Source organism: Idiotropiscis lumnitzeri, chromosome 3 (genome assembly GCF_059441095.1).
Source record: "Idiotropiscis lumnitzeri isolate Australia: NSW breed Sydney's pygmy pipehorse chromosome 3, RoL_Ilum_1.0, whole genome shotgun sequence".
Classification (NCBI taxonomy): Eukaryota; Metazoa; Chordata; class Actinopteri; order Syngnathiformes; family Syngnathidae; genus Idiotropiscis; species Idiotropiscis lumnitzeri.
The window spans coordinates 10,950,628-10,973,500 of record NC_142393.1 but is presented as its reverse complement, the minus strand read 5'-3'; the positions used below and the strand labels follow the sequence as shown (position 1 = coordinate 10,973,500).

Here is a 22,873-nt window from a genome sequence, read left to right as displayed (position 1 = left end):
TTCTTCACAAAGTTATCAACATTGCTCTGACTCTACTTGTGAAACTGTGAGCCTTAAAAGGATGCTCCTTATATGGCCATTCGGAAAACTTATCTGTTTTCAGTTAACTTGTTCACGGGTAGATTGTTCAAAACAGTTTTTATTAATTATTTTTATTGTTTTTTTTTCATTTTTTTTTTTTTTTAGTTTTTTAGCATTTAGGAACTTTTCCATTTTTGGAAAAAGTTGGAGCATTAAATTCAAAATGAAAGACTATTTGAGAAAAAATAGCAACAAGTTAGAACAAAACCTATCTTGTCTATGAAGTGTATTCAATTGAATAGTTTGAAAAGGATTTCAAAATGCCTAAAAGAAAACCTCACCCAAGTGCACAATTACACCAAACTTTGTTCTAGACTTGCAATGGCCACGAAAACAGGGAACCTTGAAGTCTGTAGTCATGAAATCCCTGATGCTTAGTGTGGCCCCTAAAACAAAAACACTGAAAAAAGATGTCTGGCCAATCGAAAAAATGGCTAAGCTAAATGGGAAAAGGCTTGCATCCCATCAACACCTCTAAGGACCCCTTTCCTTCTCTCTAAAAGAGGTTTGAGCGCTTCAAATGTTGCGTGGGCGTTTGGCTGCCTCTGTGTTTTGTTTTCATGTCGTTTGATCCATCTGTTTTCTTGCAAGGCTACCATGGCAATAAGAGTGTGTTTATACACTCATTTGCTATTTGGTGTGTGTGTGTCGGTGTGTGCGTGGTTTGTGCATCCACCCCCAAACTGAATTAACCTGTGGCCAATAAGAATCATCTCCCCCAGCCACCCATCCCTCCGCCCTCACACCATCACACATACTAATAATAAACACACACACGACACACACACACACATTTTCCCTATTGTGCACATCTGAAAAACGTTCACCCATCAATTTTTCTTACCACTTTGCCTGTTCAGGGTCACAGGTGAGATGGAGCCTGTCCCAGCAGACTGAGCAGCAGTGTACAGACGAAAACAGTTTGCAAATAACATTTTGTCAATATGTTGGTGAAACAGGAGGTGGAACTCCCAAAAAGTTAAGAACTTCCATAATCATTCTGACAAAGCCCAATGCTCAGGTTCAAATATTCCTCTGTCTACATTTACTGCTAGGTTAAAAATATCATTGTCATTAACTCATGAAACAAACATGCCTAAGAAATCACTGTAAAATTAACGACTCTATCCAAATTGTCAGTGATTAACTCACTGGAGAGCATGACAGATTAAATTATTTCTCAACACACAGGGTACAAGAGTGCCGAAATTAAATAAATGAGTAAATCGTTTAAAACTGAAAAGAAATAGATTGAATTTGAAATTATTTTAAAACAAAAACATATTGTTATTAATCAATACATTGACGCTGAAATAATTAAATATTGTAATAAACAAATATTTTAATAATTAAATACAAATTGAAGCACATGAATACTCTATGAGTGACACATCTAATATTGTATGTATGCATTCATTTATTTAATTTTGGCACTTTTTTTGTTCCACATATTTCAGGGCCCACACTCCCAATTGCTCATATTGCAGTAAATCCCCGGATGTCAGTAAAGGCATCACGACCACAGTCTCACCACCAGTTGGTTGTTTGGCCTGGCAGGTTGCGGTCGTTTCTCGTCGGCACTAATTATTTGTCACCTCGCTGCACCGGACATCAGGCCACACACACTAGCCTCCAAACTTTTACTGAAAGGCTCCAGCTTGAAGCATCACAAAGTTTGAGCCAAGTATTAAAAAATGTTAAAGCACTCGTGGGCTCTCGAGGCAGACACCCAGGAGGCGAATTCCTCGCGCGTGCAGGTGAATTTATGGGTGGCTAACCATCCTGGATGAACGCTAGCTAAAGTTTGGATAGCACTTTCGTAACCTGTTTTTTTTTTCAACAGTTACAGCCCACAAAGAAGATGGACCTCCCTAATCGTCCGTGGCTCACCAGAGATGTCAACGGTAACAACATATCCACGTTTTCACTCCACGTGTTCATCAGCTAATGGCATTTTTTTATATCCATAAATCGGGCGGCTGACAGGAAACCTCGCGACGGGCATGAGCGGACAACGTGGGAAGTGTGAAGGAGATGAAGTGGACCCAGCTGAAGCGTCCCTGCTGAACAAATTTATCCGCCGGGCTCTAGTGAGCGGCAGACACGAGGTGGAGGTGCTGCAGCGGGACCCCACCTCCCCCCTCTTCTCCGTCAAGACCTTCGAGGAACTGCGCCTGTGAGTTCATGTCCACGCAATCACAATGTTTATATATTTTTTTTTAATAAAGGCCAAATTCTATTTAAGCCCATCACGTCCCTAAATATATTCACGTTTTCATATATATATATATATATATATTAGTGTTTTATGCTGCAGCTTTCAATGCACACAGCTGTTCTGACAATACTGATGACACTAAATAATAATGCAATCACATAGGACGCGTAGGTTTTAGAATATATATGTACTCTTCTGGGAAAGGAGGTGCTGGCACTGATTTATAAACCATTATCTCATGAGTTGAAGGGGGTTGGGGGCGGGGGGGCTGACTTCTTGATCCCACGGGAGCCTGAGGTACGACCCAGTGTTGATATTTCTACTCGACCACAGTTTTTGTATTTCCTATTTGTTGTATTAAATAGTCAAAGACAACGTTAATAAATTGGGATTTCATTTTGACTTATCACCAGTAAAGATGACAAGAACCCGGTTGTAAGAATTTTACTGTGGATAGTTTTTCCCCTGACGAGGCTGAAGGGCCTCTCCACAGGTGGACCTGTCTCAGAATTCTTTGCAATTTAGAGAAAAGGAACCATACCAATTTCAATCACAGTAGTCGAGGCCTGTTTCCACCAGCCTTCAGAACCAAGACACGTACTGTATTTTATAGAAGAAAAATCTCATTTCAGAACAATTATTTCATTCAAATATCCTTGATGTCAGGCAGAATCCTTGCATATGCAAAATCACTTATCAGGTTGTAAAAAAATCAAAATGTTGTTTTGAGTTACTAAACACGCCACATGGTTCAAGTTGGTAATGTAACATTGCTCTCATACAGTATTGCGTATTAACACCGTACCACCCCGGCATCACGTTCAATCTTTAATTTATTTTTAAAAAAAAAAGCTAATTTATTATGCTATGCGACCTGTTCAGGGTGTGCCCCGCCTCCCACCCTTAATCAGCTGGGATAGGCTCCAACACAGCCACAACACTCGTGAGGACAAGCATTGTGGAAGGCTAACAATCAGCAAATCACAGAAAAACCAAATCCCACATTTGACTGGTAGTAAATTGGATACTTGTTGGGGTTGGGGCTGTTCCATCACGCAAATTGGAAATGTTGCAAGTCACTGATTCCGCTTGTAAAAAGGTTTGCGATTGTCTATAGATGCCACAAGATGGTGGCATAGCACTACTTGCGTCCGAAAACGTCTCAATGTATTTTAAGTACTTTCCTAAAACTAAGATGCCACCAGATGGCACCAAAGCAGCACTGATATGTTTTGTCTTGAGGACATCTAAAATGTGAAATATTCAGCCAACAACAGAGGATAGAGTAAAAAAACAAAAAAAACCTTCATATTCGCAACTGCTGAACCAAAAGTAACTATTGAGCACACCACTCCCACTCCTTTTTTGGGGAGATTGTAATTTTTTATTTGTAAGCATTGTTTTTTCTTGAATGAATAGGAAACCGGAGCTGTTGAAGGGGGTCTATAACATGGGCTTCAACAGGCCTTCCATGATCCAGGAGAAGGCGCTGCCTATGATGTTGGCACAGCCGTAAGTTGATTTTCACACTTTTACAGCCTGATGGTTACAATTAAGACAAAAATGGGATTTTTTATTTTTTATTTTATTTATTTATTTTTTTAAGGGATGTTCAACTTTTTAGTACTCATACCAAGTAACCATTACTTTTGAGACGTAAAATGTGTATATTAAACCAATGACAGATCATTTTAATGAAAGATATTTCCGACAATAGACACAATAGTCACTCAGCAATAGAGAATTTAAGTTAAAAATAACAGTGACACAAACAGAAAAACAAACTCTGATTTAGGATTCATTAGTAAAAAATGAACAAAAGAGCAAAATAAAACACAACTCTCTGAGTTTTAGTCTTTGTTCAAAATAAATTTAAAAATAAATTCTGGTTAAGCTATGAAGTTAGAAAAAAGGACTAGGTGAGACAGCTGAAAAAATTTACCATTGTACACAATCACAAACATTCAATACGTAAATTATTCAACACGACAAATTCACCTTCGTTTATATCTTAAAGTAATATGATGATATTAATGAGTGTGATCAATTCGGTCATGATAATGAAATTCTCTAGTGCCTATTGTATGTGAAGGTGGGGAAACTTCATTCAGTCTCAAACTGTAATACATAATAGGAACTGAGGGGGAAAAAAGTATGATAAAACAAAGGCCCTTGTCTTTTGATAGATTCTTTAGTTCAAACAACTGCTTCCTAGACTCTGCAGTTAAGTGCGGTAAATGTAGCAGCCTCAACAAGGAAATACAGTGACTTTCAAAGGGAATTTGCTGATGTGAGGAGATAAAGACTCAATTTATAATGTCATGCACTGTCTCTGGTCATTTTTATATGACCTAAATCTCATCTTTTTTTACATTTCAAATTACACTTCCTTTTTTTCCCCTTTCTTTTCTTCAGACCTCATAATCTGATTGCCCAGTCACAGTCAGGCACAGGCAAAACTGCCGCCTTTTCTCTGGCCATCCTCAGTCATGTGAACCCTGCCCAAAAGTGGACTCAGGTAAGCCACATGACTTGCTGAAGTTTTTTTTTTTTTTTTTCTGTGCTTGCCAAATGATTTTTTTACCCCTAGGCTCTTTGTATTGCGCCTACATACGAGCTTGCCCTGCAGATCGGTCAGGTGATGGAGCAGATGGGCAAATTCTGCCCTGACATCAAACTGGCGTACGCCATTCGAGGCAGCAAAGGTGAGAAAGTCGAGGTCATATCACAGTCCCTCCGCTGTATGCCTCAAATCTAAGAGTTAGCCTTGTCACTTGTTGTTTTTCCCAGTGGAGCGAGGCAGACAGTTACAGGAGCACATCGTCGTGGGAACACCGGGCACCATCCTGGACTGGTGCAACAAGTTTAAAGTCATCGAACCCAAAAAAATAACTATGTTTGTGCTGGATGAGGCTGACGTCATGATCGCCACTCAGGGTCATCGTGACCAGAGCATCCGTATCCACAGGTTAGGAATATTTCAGCTACATAAATTGATACATTGATGGATGATTGGCTTATCACTCAGATATTCAGCACACAATTTTCAAATGCATATTTTAGCCCGACTGTGTTAAAAAATAAAAATCCAGCGCTTCACTTCAAATGTGAGTTCGGGTGCATCCTGTTTTCTGACCATCATTGATGTTTATACAGCTTGATTGGCGTCCACCTTTGGTGAATGCAGGTAATTGGGCATGATTGGAAAAGGCCCACAGTTGACGGTGCATGCCACAGCACAAACCAAACATGTCATCAAAGCAATTGTCTATAGATTTAGACGAGGCACAAGGGTACAAAAAAAAAATTGGCGGCTTTGAAGAGCCCAGTGGGGGGAGTGACCTCCATCATCTGTGCAGTCTGGTGAGACAAAGATTGAACCCCTTGGCATGCCGGCCATGTTTTGAAAAAGGTTTGCTCTTGGAAGAACACGATAGTAAGAGGATTAGATATTGCTTCATTCTCCATTCTTTCCAAGTGAAATGCAGGTTGAAAAAAACATTCTTGAACTTCACTTAATTGGGACATATTTGGCTTTCATTAGTAAGAATATGTATGTAAATATGGGATTCACCACTAGTGATGGAAGTGCTTGAGTTGAACCTGGGAAAATGTACATACGCTGCGTGAACCACGAACAGAAAGCAATTCAACTTATGAAATGATCTTGTTTCTGCCTCCTCATGCTCATGCAGGCAGCTAACCAAAGGCTGCCAGATGCTCTTCTTGTCTGCAACCTTTGAGGAGGCGGTGTGGAGGTTTGCGGAGATGATAGTTCCCGAGCCCAACATCATCCGACTGCGACGTGAGGAGGAGACTCTGGACACTATCAAGCAGTTTTATGTCCTCTGCAGAAGCAAGGAGGACAAGTTTGCAATTCTGTGTGACCTCTATGGGAGTATGACTGTGGCACAGGCTATGATATTCTGCCATGTAAGTTGTACACGGTTGGCAAGTATTTGTGCATTTATGAACAAGTAAAAAGAGGATTACCTCATACAAATAAGACGTTAAAAGCTAGCTTTAGACACATGCTAAACAGTTTGTATAACTAATTAAAATGAAAAAATCCTATGAATGTAATTTTTCTGGTAGCAAACTGTTAATCCATACTAAATCGCATTGGTGCAAGTAGAGAATTATTAATAATTTTGGTTTATTATGCCCTATTGTTGTGGTGTTTTAACTTTTACAGTTTGACAGTTTAATTCTTGGGCCACTAAAGAGCTATCCCAGGACTCACCTACCTTTTTAAAACCACAAGCTACTTTTTGGGTACAGATGAATCCAAAGTTTGATAGACACTTCTGAAAAATGTTAATTCATTAATTAATTAATTGAAGATCTGCATTTACAAAGTGCTCCGGGGAACACAATTCTTGTTGGGTTTTGTCTGACAGCTGTTTTTAACTAATTTTGGGGCGCAGAATCCAAAACCAAACTCAGTCCGTCTCTATCATATCAAGTTTTTGAGCTATAGATCCTCATTTTCTTGGTGACTGCACAAACAAGTTGCCATGAAGCTGAGATGAGTCGAATCGTAATCAACTGTTCAGACGACAGCAAATCAGTGGAATTTTACTCATCTGCAGGGTAAGCTATGGGGAAAAAAACTTTAACTTGCGTGGGAAAAAAAATGATTGCAATTTTGGAATCAACATTCAAATCTAATTTATCATTATTTTTCACCCAAATTGCACTCACAATAATTGGGAAACGGATAAATATCACTGCAACAATTTATTTCTGTATTTCAAATGATCACATCTAGAAAATTCTTAGAAAATCACAATTTCCCATCACTGGGGATATATTTTTAGAACCGATGAAATTCTGAGGAACAGACAAGATTTCCTTTTTGTGACTGGTGGGGCACTGTGAAATTTGGTTCGGTTCAATACAAGGAGGGACAAACTGCGGAGTAGTTGTAGCTGCATGGTATGGAAGATGGATAGATTTTATCTTGTTTTTCATGTGATTTCTTCTCATGCAGACTTGTGAGATGGCATCTTGTTTTTTTTTTTCCTTCCCCCTTTCTTGTGATTTCTCCTCGTGCAGACTCGTGAGATGGCATCTTGGCTCTCTTCTCACATGAGCAAGGAAGGCCACAGCGTGGCGCTGCTGAGTGGGGAATTAACCGTGATGCAGAGAGCTAGCATCATTGAGCGCTTTCGAGATGGCAAGGAAAAGGTTCTCGTCACCACAAACGTTTGTTCCAGGGGTAAGCGAGAGCAGTCCTGTGCCAAGCTGCATTTCGTGATTTTTAAGGAGGAAAAAATATCAACAATATCAATGTGTCGACCTCTTTTATTGCTATTGAAAAGGGAAAAAGTCAATCTAGATGTGATAGATTGGCATCTTAGAACTAAGAGATGCTGAAAGGACCAAGTAATGTTCACAGGGAGAATGGAAATGAAGAAGAGGCTAGCTGTGTTGGAAAATTGGAGAAGAGACTAAATGAGCACTAAAAAAAAGGAAGACAAAGTGCAGGCTTAACCCATGGGATGGTGCAGTGGTTCTAAAAAGAAAAAGGGGTTGATTATCCCCATGTTCTAAGTTGTGCATTAGATCCAAGAAGAGGCTAATGTGGCTCTTTTAAAGTGAAATCCAAAAGATTTCAATCTTAAGTGTTTTTTTTAAATGTCCTCACTCACTGTTGCAATACTTTTGGAGCAGAGTGTTGACGCCAACACGCAAGGCTCTAAACAGATGCCTGACCGATGCTTCGGTGTCAAACAATTGAAGGCACATTGTGGCTAAAATGCGATGATTTGTAAAAAAAAAATGTCTCCTTGTGCAAAGATTCAAAAAAATAAAATGGGTCACTTTTGCCTAAAACATCGTAGCTCATTTTAACGGGGTAATAAACTGAATTTGAGATGTAATATTACACTTTTCAGCATCTAAAATTTTTTTCGTTTTTTTCCTGAGGCATCGATGTGGAACAAGTGTCTCTGGTTGTCAACTTTGACCTCCCCGTGGACATGGGCGGTAACGCCGATAACGAGACATACCTTCACCGGATTGGCCGCACGGGACGTTTCGGAAGGCGCGGCTTTGCCATCAACATGGTGGACAGCGAGAAAGGCATGGATGTCATCAGACAAATTGAGATGCATTTTGGTACTTTTCACTCACCGCGCCCCCAATTTAAAGAAAGTAAACATGAGGATGTTGACTTTTTTTGTTGTTGTCTTTCTTTTAATCCCCCCCCAGACAGGAGAATCCTCAAACTTGACACATTGAATGTTGAAGAAATAGAAAAACAGCTCAACTGAACACTGAGCTGCTGGTGCTAAAGCCCACAAACTGTTCTGCCTTCCACAGGTTTATTGTTTACAAGGTGTTGACTATGCAGAAAGATTTGTTTGAGATGCACTTTTGATTTTTTGATTTATTTATTTTTTCTCCCCCCCTAGAAGCAAACTGCTATACGCTGGCTGTTCAAATCGAGTTTGCCTAATTTTGTTCTTCTTTGTTTGCAGTGTTGTTTCATTCACTTTGTTGTTGTTTGGACATTTGCATGGGATTTTAATTTTCGAGCTGTAGTGATAAATCTATTTTGATAAATATATCAAACATAATGTTGCCTTTAAACTGTGTTCTGGTTCTTTTCTGTCTTCACTGGATATCAAGCATCAGTTGAAGACGAATGATGAGGCGTGTGAATGATTATCTTTTTGTGGGGTAAAAGTACGCGTCTAGTCACACGAGGCAAGCGAAACTTGAACTGCCAACATGCATGATGTCAGCGTATCTAACAAAATGAACTCTACAACAGGGCGTGTTCAGAAGAAAATGGTTGCATCTCTAAATATTAGAATATTGAAAATTACATTTATATATATTTCAGTACATCAGTCCAAAATTAAAATAGAGATTCACTATACGCAATGAAATATTTAAAGTTTTTATTTATTACATATATAATTGCATTTCCTTTTCCGAATACTGCTTGTCAAAAAATAAAAAACAGTGCAGAGCTGTCATAACAGTATGAAATAGTTGGACTAGTTCGGCTTTAATTAGTTGTTCCATTAAAAGAACCGTTCTACTACTGCATCTAGATATTCTGGAAGCATGAATGGCACACGGTAATGTGACAAATTAATGTTGCAAACATTCACCATCCATTATCGAAGGATCACAACACTAATGAGCAATACAGTGAGCACCAAAATTAGGCACTTTTTTGTCGCTCTTGTCCACTCAGCGATGTGATGCACAGTACAGATCTGTCGTGGATGCCACACTAGACCAGAGTCAGGTCCAAGTCTATGAAGCTCTAACGTGGCACATCCATTGTTGCTATGGAAACCTCTCCGTACTGTCTCCCGATAGTGACCTGTGCAGTCTCTCATAGTCCACAGTGAGTCCACGGGTTCAAAGAGCCGTTCGAACCTGCCGCCACGGCGCCCAGATCGCCAGCAGCAAAGTGTCGACGGGATCACGGCCGGACCCGCGTGACTCTCCCCTGCCTCCTTAAGACGGGCAGATCACGTTCACTGAGCGTGCCTTCGCGATGGTGGGGAGGACCTTGGACTTGTTCAGGTCAGGAATGTTCGGCACATTCAGGTTGCAGTGCCGGGTGACAGGCTGGCATGGGGAGCGGAATTTCCGGGTGGGCCTGCCAGACCCTGATGGCTCACGGAAAGCACCCATGTCGTCACGACTTGCCCCACTTCGGGACTTTGTTCTCGTTAAATCCATCCAGCTAACTTCAGCGATGCTGTTCGTTTCTCTGCTTCTATTATCTAAGTGTTAACATGTACAATGCTTAATGTTAAAACTAACGACTCGACCCCAACACTTGCATTTGGCGTCGCTTTCTTTACACTTTGGACAGAAAGCGCTTCTTTTCGGGCGTCATTATTGTTGCTATGGCAGCCTGGTTGTCATGACACCCAATTTGTGTCTTCGCACCCTCTGCTGTTCATGTTATAAAACTGCACCCTTTTTTGCGGTTCTGTATAAAGAAAAACAACTCGTGGAACGAGTCCAGCCTGTCACGTTTTTTCGTTCCCCGACTTCATTCGAGCAGGTGAAGCTAAGGTCACATGTAAAACTGTTCAACCCGTAACTTTTTTTAAACTTTTTTTTAAATCAGAGATGCAAGTAAACTTTTATACATTATTTTGCTGTGCTGATTCCAAATCTGCCGTCGTTTTTCTTTAGAACATCAGGTTTACACAGTGTATTTAATATAGTAATAGAATTAGTAATAGTAGTTATGAATCAAAGGGATACCTTACTAATTTAGTTATTTTTAGCAGTAAAAATTTAATATTTTGTCCATTATGGAATTGATAACTTCATTATTGTTCATGTACAACTAACACTTTTAAAACACTTTTTTTTGCCACTTGCTGGCGTCACGTGTTGAGGCTTCAGGTAGCAACCAATCAGCTTGTGACTGTTAAGTGAACCGTGTTATAGACATTATAGACAAAATATTTGTACATTTTTACCGATCAAAATTGCAACATTAGTAAAGCATCTCTTTAAGGGTTAGGTTCAACAACAGGAGGATTTTCTTCCTGCAATGTAACACCTATAAACTTCAACGTGATGGTAAAATATTGCGCAAGCTTTTAGAGGTTAAAAAAAAATATCCCAAAAACCTGATGTGCTAGGAAAAAGTAAAGACATTTTTTGAATCAGCATCTAAAATAATTTGAGGGACCTGGAGAGCCATCTCTGGTTGACATTTGCTGTTGGCCAGTGTAATTTAAATTGTGAATTGTGACAAAAAGCTTTAAAAAATGTTAAATAAAATTGTCAGAGAAACAGCTTGTAATTAGAAAAACTTGCAAGTGAGATGCACCCGTAAGTCGAGGTACCACTATTTATGTAATTTGTGTCCACAAACCAGGAGTAACATACACAATACATTACATCTCTGGTGCTAGATAGTAAAAATACGATATTTATTTTAATGCACATTTTTCTTCAAGAAAATCATCCAGGTCGAATAGAAATCAAAAGATAAATTACAAAATATAAATGCTCCATTGTTACAGTGCTGCAATAAGAAAATTATGAAATAATTTAGCCTTCACGCTAATTTTCCATGTGTATTTTATTAACAATTGCTGTATTTCTCTTGTGCTCTACAATTAAATCTCAGGCAAAAAGCATTAGTAACAAAGAAAATAATATACAATGCTAATTAACTTTACCCTGAGACATAGTATAAACATGATTTATTTATTTGGATGGAATGATTCAAAATAGTACAGTAAGTTTGACAACCTGACATGATAAGAATTCATGCTGTTCTACCACACAAAACTACCAGTACATAAATTTAGTCACACTCGTTTTCTACATTCAATGGATGCTACATTAATGTACTGTCATTAATGGAGCAATATTAACTATGTCATCAATGCAATATGTGCAAATTTTTCAAGAGTGTTCGACATCTGTTATTCTCCCAGAAGATTTCGTGCAATTTAGCTAAACCAGCAGACATGATATAAAAATTCCCAGTTGCAGTTCGAAAATACCTTACAGTTATGGTGAACATGAGCAGCTTTTATCTTGGACGAACGACCCTTCCACCAGATATCTATTTACGCCCAAGATGGAGCTGACAAGCCATAATTGCTTTTACATTAAAAGATGATTGTAGCAGAAATTAACTTGCGTTCCACCATGCAGCGATTGCACAATCCCGATTAATAGTCACCAGTCATGTTGACATGTTTCTACGGCAAGTCGAGCAGGTTGTTCTTAGCATAAAGCTCCTCCGTGATCTGGTACACTTCCGAAATGAGAGGCACAGCTTCCCCCAGGACGGCCACCACTTGTTCTGGGGGGCCCACGTTCATCACCTCAAAGAAGGCGTGCCGCCCGGGTAGCACGCAGAAGGCCAAGCCTGCTGCCTTGCGCACCATCCACGGATGGTAGTGGGCAAGGGACTCGTTGTAGGCTTCGGAGCACATGATGGACGTTTTGCCGTCCTCAGTGCTGATCCTCAACCGCTCCAAGAAGAGTTCCAGCCACCTGAGCGCACGATGCAGCCTCAGGAGGGTACGAGTGCCCGATTCAGGATGGCTGCCTCGCTTGTCTATGTCCACCAGTCCGTTGTCCAGCTCGTATCGGACCATGGACTGCACAGTCGTGTAATGAGAGTGCATATCTCCTTTGAGCAAATTCACCAGGATGAGGATCTTATTGTTAGCATCCTTGGAAATGAAGGCAAAAACGGACCCCAAGCTGTTCAAAAACCTACAACGGTACAAATGAACAAGTTGCATTTTCAATGTCGTCACCGTGGAAGATGGAGTCAACAATGTTTTCAATCAATTCTGGAACAAGCGGGAAGTTTCATGTAATAATATAAGCTTTTAAAAGGCATTTAATGGCTTATTGCAGCGGTCCCTGTCGTAAAAGAAAACAAATGTGGTTAAAGATAATGGTTTTTTTTTTTCATTGGTCTTGCAGGGCTTTTATTTTTAAAAACAACTACCTCACCATTCGCCACACAACCTCTTGACTCTTGCACACCATTTCATGCAGTTATTAACAAAAATTCTGTGGTGGCCAAATCCCAAATATAGCCTGAAACAAAGCCTATGGGTTTATACTTACTTTATGAGGCCCCGCCAACTGGACACGTAGTTTTCCAGAATGATAGCTTTGTCTTCAGACAGACACACCTTGAAAGTGCTCAGAACCTCCTCAAAGCAGAACTTCGGATCATCTGATGTCACAGAATCAGCCATTGTGGGTAGGAGGAACTGTCGAGTCCAGTTATTCTCAACCTTAATTGAGACAACACACCCATTACCTTTGAGAAAGCCTCATGGAACACAACCTGACTAAAATGCCACAAAAAGTTTAAATACTGAGATCATGATTTTGTCTCAATTTGACAAAACTGAAATCCAGACCTGACGAACTGAAATACTCACAGAAAGCTTGACTTTTGCGCAAATGGCAAAATATCTTTATTGTATATTAGTCTACCAAGTTGTTCCATCTGATGTAATAACATTTATTAATAGCATTACGAATTTAAAAAAGCAGATCAACAGCGTCAAAAGTCCAACACAATATAATACTGGAATAGCGTTTGGCAGCTGAACAGCAGGCCGGATTATTTATACGTAAACATAATTGCATCCATTTGATAATTTCTCAAAATTTACCTATCATACATACACGTTATTAAATTGTGGCTATGTGTTAATTCATATCACGTTCCCATACACTGAAATAAAACATTACCTGCCAAACCAATTTCAAGCTTGTTTCCGCGTCGAACTCCTTCTGCGCAGACTCGCGCCGGACAATACCGGAAATCCAATGTTTTTAAAATAAAAGTGACGTTATCGTAGTATGGGCAGGTCAAAGTAGAACGGATCCAACGGAACATAGACGAATATATTATACTTTATCATTTACAAACATATATTAAGTCTTAATGTTTAATTATTTGCCTTAATTTTTATATTTAATATTTTAGTTGCTACATTTAAACATGACTTACAACGATCCAAAATATTATTACGTCTTGTTTTGAAATCAAGCCCGGAATCTGTCACCGTGTTTGATATTAGTCACGTGACACTACAAGAGCGAAATCCACAAATGTGCACATGTTTATAATACAATAAACAATTTACTTCAAATGATTTCGTATGAATGACCAGAAGTTCGGATCGCTTTCGTAACTTAGCTGAAAAGAAACGGGCGATAAAATGCCCGAAATAAAAGTAACACCACTGGGTGAGTTCACTTGCGAGCTAGCATCGGCACATGATTTGTCAACATTCCATATATAAACACAACACATTATTTTCTTGATTATTAGTCGCAGTAAAATTAAAGATGCGCTTCATCTGGGATCGTAGTCTCAAATATCTAGAAGCCTTGACCCATGGATGCTCAGCAGAAGTTGTTAGCCGGGATGCTAAAAACTCCAATTTCACCCTGCTTTGCATTTGTTTGTTTTTGTTGTGACGTTTTTCTTCTTGTATTCTGTTTCTCCAAGGTGCCGGGCAGGATGTTGGACGCAGCTGCATCATCGTCTCCATCGGAGGCAAAAACATCATGCTGGACTGCGGCATGCACATGGGATACAATGACGACGTGAGTTTACGTTGCCGTAACACTTAATACTCTCCAGACGGCATCTATTCTACGCACAGTACATGATATGTTCATGTAACAGCTAAAATCTGTCTTTTTTGGCAACAAAATAAGATTCAACATCTTCCAATTCTGTCAGAAATTGAAAGCAAAAAACAACTGAAAAAAGGGAGAGCTTTTTACTAAATTAAAAGTTTCTTATCATTTTATTTGTGCAGGGACAAATCCTAGGCTGTTTGTGTGAAAAAACAACCTAAAGCCTGTTTGATAATTGGTGATTTATTTTATTTGTTCTCTGTAAGTTCCGTTGTCTTTTTTATACTGCTTTGAGTATTTACTTGGGTTGTCTTTTTTCAAATTTCTTCTGTCTTGATGTTCCGGAATACTGTATTTGAATGAGATAAGTATTGGGAAAAAAAAGAATAATCAGAAAGGAGCAAATCCTTTTTCCATGGCACTGTAGGTGTAAGTGTGAATAGTTGTTTGTGTATATCTATACCTTAAGATGCCAGAATGTTTCACTCCCTTTGTAGAAAATGAGAATTCATTGTCATTCCAGAGACGCTTTCCAGACTTCTCGTACATCATTCAGAATGGGCGGTTGACTGACTATTTGGATTGTGTAATCATCAGGTTGGTTTCAACAGCTCTAATTTCTTCATTACTTGTAGACAGCCTATTAAAAGATGTTTCTGCTCTTGGCAGCCATTTCCACTTGGACCACTGTGGCGCTCTGCCCTACATGAGCGAGATGGTGGGATACGATGGGCCCATCTACATGACGCATCCCACCAAGGCCATCTGCCCCATCCTGTTGGAGGACTTCCGCAAGATCACTGTGGACAAGAAGGGAGAGACCAACTTCTTCACCTCGCAGATGATCAAAGACTGCATGAAGAAAGTCATTCCACTGAACCTGCACCAGACTGTCCAGGTGGGATTTTAATGTCTGACCTATTAGAACCATGCAATGTCATCTGTCAATCATCTCATTTAATTAATTGAGATGCATGTGCGTGTGTTTGTGAAGGTGGACGATGAGCTTGAGATCAAGGCATACTACGCCGGCCATGTTCTGGGCGCTGCCATGGTGCACATCAAAGTTGGCTCAGAGTCGGTGGTCTACACTGTGAGTGTGAACTTTTAATAATCGTTCTAATAGCTTACTTCATGAACAGGGAAACTTCGCCTTCACCGTTTGCTATTCACCAATATACCTGTTCACATTTCAAACACCAAAATGCCACAAGTAGTAATTGGTAGGAAATATTGTTGAAGTCTTACGCCTTGACTATTCCGAGATCCCTGTATGTTGGAAAGAAGCAAAGGTTGTTAGCGAAGGAAGTGACACGCAGTCTTAGCCAAATGTGTATGGTTTTGCTTTTTTTTTTTTTTTTTTTAATCATGAAGCTTAAAAAAAAGAGAAAATGAAGAGGCAGAACAGTCACTGAAAGTTACTGATTTAAATATACTGATTTGATGAAACCCTTATTTCAAATCCTGGGTTGAAACACTAACATGAAGCATCAGCTTGGAATAACTGCCACTCTCTTGTCTCATTTAGGGCGACTACAACATGACACCAGACAGACATTTGGGGTAAGTTATCTGCTTTAGTTATGTCTTATTCAATCCATTTTGCGATGTAAATGTTTTTAACTGTCCTACAAGCTTAGAAGTTAATTAACCACTTACTATTACGGCATTGAACTCGAAATTTATAGATCAAGTCCGAGGGTGATTGTGATTGTCACATTCATAAAATAATGGATTTTTTCTTTTTTTTTTTTCAGAAAACTAAAAACTGAACCGAATTCTGAATATGTCAAATTCATTAATAATTTAGATAAATTATTTTGCATGATCTGTTCAACTGAGGATGGAAGCAATTTTAGTAGAGAAAATGAATAAGGCAAAAAAATAAATATGACAAACTTATTTAAGCAAGGTAATGCAATGTGAAATGTTGGTTCTGATTTGATCAGAATTAAATTCAGCATATATCGCATCCCTCCTTCGTCGTTGCATTACATGTTGGCAGTGCCGCTTGGATCGACAAGTGCCGTCCAGACATTCTCATCTCAGAGTCAACGTATGCCACCACCATACGGGACTCCAAGAGGTGCAGAGAGAGAGACTTCCTCAAGAAAGTGCACGAATCAATAGAACGAGGAGGAAAGGTATTACTTCACACTTAACTTTTGACATTTTTCCACAAACTTCTACAAATTCATTATTCTATTATCCAGGTTCTTATCCCAGTATTTGCTCTTGGAAGAGCTCAGGAACTCTGCATCCTTTTGGAAACATTTTGGTAAATAGTACTAAGAGAAAAAGTACCGCGACGGGGGGGGGGAGGACTCGCAAATAATTTTCCGTTCATATGTTAATTTGCTTCCCCTGACAGGGAGAGAATGAACTTGAAGGCTCCTATCTACTTCTCCACGGGGCTGACTGAGAAAGCCAATCATTATTACAAGCTGTTCATCACGTGGACCAATCAGAAGATCAGGAAAACATTCGTGCAGAGGAACATGTTTGAATTCAAGCACATCAAAGCCTTTGACCGCTCGTATGCCGACAACCCAGGACCGATGGTGAGTGTTATTTCTTTTTTTTTTTAAAGTGTTGTCAGCTTAATGAAGACAATGGAGAAGTGATAGCTGTGTGGACACATTGACAGGTGGTGTTTGCGACGCCAGGAATGCTGCACGCCGGACAGTCGTTGCAGATCTTCAAAAAATGGGCCGGCAATGAGAAGAACATGGTGAGCGTCCTTTTTTTTTTTTTAAAGGTACGTGATGCCACGGCAACAGTTGATGAACAAAGACGTCTTCTGAATCTGCAGGTCATCATGCCAGGTTACTGCGTACAAGGAACAATTGGCCATAAGATCCTGAATGGACAGAGGAAACTGGAGATGGAGGGCAGAGCGATGGTAAGGGTGCTTTTACACAATCAGTGGATGGGACATGCGCGCCCTCCCCATAAAGAAAAGCCAACGATAAGTGAAGAACGTATCACAATTGGCGCAAAACTGCCATCAGTTGATAAATGTAATGATCCGTGTTGCACACACCAAATGGCGGCTCACTTTAAAAGCACAACTCAAATACAGTGTCCTCATTTGTGTTGTGAAAAAATGACCTGCTGCACTCTACTGTCTAAACATACAAAGTTGATGAATAATCATCACATACACGGGTCACTAATTTTGTTGCTTCTACTGTACCAAATACAAAAGATGAACTGGCTACAGAGCTGTTACGGGTACAAATTAATGTGCTCATATGCAGGCTGGAGCCAACTGAGGTTGGCTCACGAGCAGAAACCGAGAGTGCACTTCTCTGACTGATGGATTTGATTGACACTGAGTCTGTCTGCCATGTTCACACCTTTCCAACTCAATCGCACCAAGGGTGGAAACCAACAAGCACATACGCACCTAAAGAACAAAGACTATTTCCCGTGTGACACTTTATTAAATCCATCCATCCATTTTCCAAACAGCTTGTAAAAATACTGATATGAATAGTTACTTTGTGAAATATCTTGAATGAGCATCCAGGATGAAGTTAGCATAACTTAGCATCTAATATTGTGATTAACTTGGTCTCACAAAGGTATGTCGTCCCACTGATGTTCAGAGAGGTTTGAATATTGACAACATAATGCATCCTAGTAAGTGCAGTGTGAAAAGGGCTTAAGACACACCACTTGTAGTGAAGCGTAAGATTAGAGTTTAGATAAAAAGCGTTGGTGTATATTAGCAAAACAAAAAGCACAACTTAAAACTAAAATTGCCATGTGTCTATCAGGTGTTGTGCGATATTGACCTGACCTTGACTGAATACTGCACTTTGATTCTCATAGTTGGAAGTGAAGCTGCAGGTGGAGTACATGTCCTTTAGTGCTCACGCCGACGCCAAGGGCATCATGCAGCTCATCCGCATGGCCGAACCTCGCAACATGCTGCTGGTGCACGGCGAGGCGGTCAAAATGGAATTCCTCAAGGGCAAGATCGAGCAGGAGTTCAGTGAGTGGATATCGTACACGCGACGTGTTTGGTCGCCTTCGGGCCTCACGTGAGACGTTTGTTGTCTGTTGTCCCACGGCAGGTATCGACTGCTACATGCCGGCAAATGGCGAGACGACTACAGTGACTACATATCCCAAAGTTCCGGTTGATATGTCACTTAACCTTCTCAAGAGGGAAATGGCACTAGGAGGTGAGACATGCTATTAACTGAAGGTGCATTGTTGTTGTCTTTTTCGGTTTTGGTTTTAACTTAGAGGCCCTGCTTCATTTGATTTTAGGGAAAAAGTCAACTTTGTTGATGAATTGGTTGGATGACCTGTTGCACAAGCTTATGTAGGCCAAACTTAAAAACACAAAAATACAATTCTATATCTCCAAAACGTGATGTGTTATGAAAGAAGTAAAGACATTTTTCAATCAGCATCAAAATATGCAAAAGTACAAACTTTCATCAGATAAGCATTATGTGTTGTGTTCTCCAGGGCCTTTACCTGATCCCAAAAAACCTCGCATCATGCACGGAACCCTCATCATGAAAGATAATGTAAGTTTAGCCATCCGCGACCTAATGACTATGTACACAATATGATAATACCCAATATAAGAGCTGTATCATACATCATGTCTGGAGTCTGAACAAAAATAATGATGGTCATTCAGAGTGGTAATGTTTATTATTGTGTTTGTGTTATATACAGTGTACTACTATACTGCATCGTTGGGATGGGTTCCAAGTCCTGGTGCTGGACTGGGCCTGGGGTTGAATTTAAAAAAAAAAAATGATAAGCTCTGCCGTAATGGGTTGGTTTACATTCTTGGAGAATTTAGTCAAATACATTTTTGATTAATTTTAAAATTTTAATGTTATTTTGCCACTTCTGTTTTCAAGAAATAAAATTAATTATTATATATATAATATATTAATAATTTAAAAAGGCACCTGAGGTGGACACAGAGTGTCATTCAAAACTCAAATTATTATGTTAGTAGAGACACGATATTTCAACACCCCTTTTCGAGGCGATCATTCTATTGTGAAAGTGGTTCTTTCCTTGACAATGTTGTCTTTTCACCGGGCGCAGAGTCTCAAGCTGGTGTCCTCGGAGCAAGCCCTAAAAGAGCTCGGACTCAATGAGCATCAGCTGCGCTTCACATGTCGCGTGCAGCTCCATGACCCGCACAGTGACCCTGACACGCTTCGAAGAATATACACGCACCTCAAGAGGTCTGTGAGAATGTCTTCCTATTCTTCATTGGAATTGGTCAACCACAAGTTGCTTTCAGGGCTTTTGTGAGGAGAAGCAGTACAGATAATGGACGGATGGACGTTCTGTCCCTTTTGCTATTGATTACAATCAGACCAATGTTTTGATGTCAGCATTTGGAACTTATTTTTATAAATTCACTTACGGCTCTTGAATACCAATTTGCATTTTTTCCAGGAACGATCTAGTGTTACCCAATACTTCCTTTTTGTTTTCTCAAAAAAAAAAGTTTGTTAAAAGGGCCAGTTTTCATTAATCAACTTTCATGAATATGGAAGTGAACCAAAATGGCTAATTTTCTTGACAAGTCCCTTTGAAATGACATAAAACATGACAATACAATGACACAGTTACAGAACCTAATCCATTATTTTCACACCATAGCAAGCAAACATGGTTAAGAAGTCATTCTTTATCATACAATCCACAAAATACGAGAGCTAATTTTCTTTTTTCTATTTTATTATATTTTTGTGCCATTCCAGCTCTGAACACCACATTGTGTTAATCTTTTTCTTCACTGTAGTGTCTTAAAGGGGTACGCCATCCAGCACCTTCCTGATGGTACTGTCATGGTGGAATCCATCGTCATCAAAGTGTCGTCTTCACCAGAGGAAGCCGACACAAAGGTCATCCTGCTTTCCTGGAGTTATCAGGTAAACTACTCAGAGGCAAGCGTGGCATGAAAGGAGCAAAACTGACAAGAGTAACAAGGCTTTCACCACACTGCCTATTTAAAACACCCACATCCATTTTTTTAAATAAAAAAGACCGCATACGATGAGGAAAACAATTGCTGTGTGTGGTATAATGGAGATGACCCACAAACACCGCACATAATGTTTGTCTTGGCACCAACACTGGTCGCACATTTAACGTAACCATACGAAATGGTGATTTGAAGTCGACGTGCGAATGTGCCACCTTTGTGATAGCGCGTCCAAGTATGGCTTTGTGTATTACAGGCACATGTATTCAAATCCTTAATCATCTATCTAATCATTGTTCTTCACTTTTAATTTATTTTCCATCAGGATGAAGACCTAGGGAGCTTCCTTTCAACTCTGCTGAAAAAAGGGCTCCCATCTGGACTTTGATTGAATGGCTAATTATGGGTGTGGCTTATTTTGTATTTTTGAACGAACTGGTGGGGCACAAACCACAAAGTCAAACCGTGTACAATTATGTGATCATTCAATGTTTGCCAACTTAGCTCACGAGCCATAGAATTGCTCGGATTCTTTTTTCCTAGTCGTATGCAGCTTGTTGTTGCTAGGCAGAATGTGTCCTCCTAAATTACAATTACCAGTACATGTTTTTGTCAGTCCTGTTCACTATGGTGTTTCGATGGAACATAGCAGGGAGTGGACAGAGAGGTGGCAATTGCCCTATTTCATTGCTTATTTACCAAACATTATTTCATAACGGAATCACTTGTCGGTAAGAAATTGTAACAAGCTTTGTTTTTGAATCACAGTGTCAGAGCCCTGCTTGCAACTATAGAAACAGTTGGTTTTTTTTGCTTACCTGTGTTGTATTTAATGCATATCTGTAACTTATCAACTTTGGTATTGCTTCTTTTTTCCTAACTCCATAGCAATTCTCAAATGAAAAGTGGATTACAAATTAAATTTATCACACTGTATGTAGATGACAGTTTTATAATGTACACACGCATTACATGTTTTTTTTTATGTACAAAGTAAAAATTGAAAAAAAAAAAAAAACATTTTTCCTGTGTTTGATTCCAGAATAAACATCCATGGTGTTTTGGGACATCTAGAAAGAGAAAAGTGGTCTGCCCCGAGAGGGACAGTCCTCCTCGTCCAAACAGTGATAAGTCTGATCTCCATCAATGAACTTGTGAGTTTTTGAGCAGCTTCTGCTTGAATTTCTTTGTAGGATGTCCAAAGCCCTCCCAGAGGTGCTATTTGAATGCACTGCCTCCCAACATAATCTTTTGCTACTGCCTCCTACAACCATATGCCTTTTGCTTAAGGATGCTTCAAAGGTTCTAAACAGGATTGATTGCCAAGGGAGGGTGAGGGTCACACATGTTTCTCTCCTTCTATGCCTATTGTAGCAGTATTTCTTGCGGCTTTGTTATGTGTAAAGATGACTTTGTTTCACAAAGTTCTGTTCTTCATTCAGAAAGTAACTCGGCTTACTTTTCACACGTTATTTTCACACCTGCAGTGACCCAAAATTGGTGCGAGCAGCTTTTCCCCCCAGGATTCTGGCTGAAAACATGACTCATAATCTTGTTAGGACATGGTGGCTATTTGTCAACCATACACTGTTCCAGCCATTTTGACCATCCTGGCTTACACGGCAATCATCAGTGAACAATCTCATGTGGCAAAGATTACCTCTGCCTCTTGGCTGTTATGGGCATAACAGTGGAGAAGCTAATGGCATGACCCCCATTCTTCCCTCACCTCAATCCTGTTAAGAACCTTTGGCATGAGGGGGGAGGCAGTTCACATCCAAATTGCAGCTTGGGGTAGATTTTCGGATATCCTCTAAATAAATTCCAGCAGAGAATCGGCAAAAGCAAGTTCAATGGATGCAAGATTTTTGAAAATGCCATCAAATAATAGGTCCTGTATGTTAAAATGTGACATGGCCTGTTAAAATATTTCTTCGGTCATTACGGTATAATTTGTATATTAACTCGTATGCGTGTGGGTGGGTGTGTCTTACGTCATTACAACATCATTCAAGGATGTTTTCAATGAAATCATTGCATAATATTCAAAATGTAAACAATATTTCTACCGTATTAATTTACCCATGTTGTCGTATTCTTGCAGTGTTTGAAATAAGCACACCAAACAACTGTCTGACGATGCCACGAGGTCAAAACATCTTTCACTTTAACTTAAAAAAGGCAATCATATCACAATAATGTTTTGCAAGATGAGCAAGTAAGGAGCACATGGGCACACCTTAAAATGCATCATATCTTAATACTTGACAGTCACACTGAGAAAGACTAGATAAAAACGTGACTCCCATTTTTGTCACATTTTAAAAGCTTTCTACCTTAAACAACAGCAGTAGTGATGGGTAAACGATCAACACATGCACATGATCAGGTGTCTGTGACAAAATCAGCATAATAAAGCTAGCTGGCCACCAATTTTAGCTCACCCTTCAAATTGCAGAGAT

General features: G+C 39.6%; 4 protein-coding genes across 6 annotated transcripts; 2 read left to right on the top strand and 2 right to left on the bottom strand.

Annotated features, from left to right (window-relative positions):
- Positions 1–1,572: 1,572 nt before the first annotated feature.
- ddx19a (DEAD-box helicase 19a) lies at positions 1,573–8,896 on the top strand. Its single transcript, XM_088290102.1, has 11 exons — positions 1,573–1,838; positions 1,925–1,985; positions 2,068–2,257; positions 3,719–3,811; positions 4,715–4,817; positions 4,890–5,004; positions 5,090–5,267; positions 5,995–6,232; positions 7,358–7,520; positions 8,231–8,422; positions 8,516–8,896. The coding sequence occupies exons 1-11, from the start codon at positions 1,776–1,778 to the stop codon at positions 8,575–8,577; spliced, it is 1,458 nt and encodes a 485-aa protein (XP_088146228.1). The 5' UTR covers positions 1,573–1,775; the 3' UTR covers positions 8,578–8,896.
- A 583-nt stretch (positions 8,897–9,479) lies between these two features.
- Positions 9,480–10,009, bottom strand: ubxn10 (UBX domain protein 10). Its single transcript, XM_088289296.1, is given in 3 exon segments — positions 9,480–9,648; positions 9,650–9,709; positions 9,711–10,009. Coding segments are annotated over 3 exon segments (528 nt in total).
- Positions 10,010–11,492: 1,483 nt separating this feature from the next.
- On the bottom strand, positions 11,493–13,662 carry cptp (ceramide-1-phosphate transfer protein). 2 transcript variants are annotated; one of them, XM_088291009.1, is made up of 3 exons: positions 13,535–13,662; positions 12,896–13,068; positions 11,493–12,532 (listed from the first exon to the last, which is right to left on the bottom strand). In XM_088291009.1, the coding sequence occupies exons 2-3, from the start codon at positions 13,027–13,029 to the stop codon at positions 12,010–12,012; spliced, it is 657 nt and encodes a 218-aa protein (XP_088147135.1). In that variant the 5' UTR covers positions 13,030–13,068; positions 13,535–13,662; the 3' UTR covers positions 11,493–12,009. The 2 variants fall into 2 exon arrangements, with proteins under 2 accessions (XP_088147135.1, XP_088147136.1); XM_088291010.1 differs by lacking the exon at positions 13,535–13,662 and adding an exon at positions 13,219–13,518.
- A 198-nt stretch (positions 13,663–13,860) lies between these two features.
- On the top strand, positions 13,861–22,822 carry ints11 (integrator complex subunit 11). Of its 2 annotated transcripts, XM_088291882.1 has the most exons (18): positions 13,861–14,035; positions 14,301–14,398; positions 14,958–15,031; positions 15,104–15,332; positions 15,429–15,527; positions 15,963–15,997; positions 16,440–16,578; positions 16,648–16,712; positions 16,806–16,995; positions 17,082–17,165; positions 17,247–17,336; positions 18,272–18,434; positions 18,517–18,627; positions 18,920–18,981; positions 19,520–19,662; positions 20,229–20,358; positions 20,737–20,817; positions 21,454–22,822. In XM_088291882.1, exons 1-17 carry the CDS (start codon positions 14,008–14,010, stop codon positions 20,797–20,799), a joined length of 1,803 nt encoding a protein of 600 aa, XP_088148008.1. In that variant the 5' UTR covers positions 13,861–14,007; the 3' UTR covers positions 20,800–20,817; positions 21,454–22,822. The 2 variants fall into 2 exon arrangements, with proteins under 2 accessions (XP_088148008.1, XP_088148007.1); XM_088291881.1 differs by lacking the exon at positions 21,454–22,822 and having other exon boundaries at positions 20,737–21,417.
- The last annotated feature ends 51 nt before the right edge of the window (positions 22,823–22,873 follow it).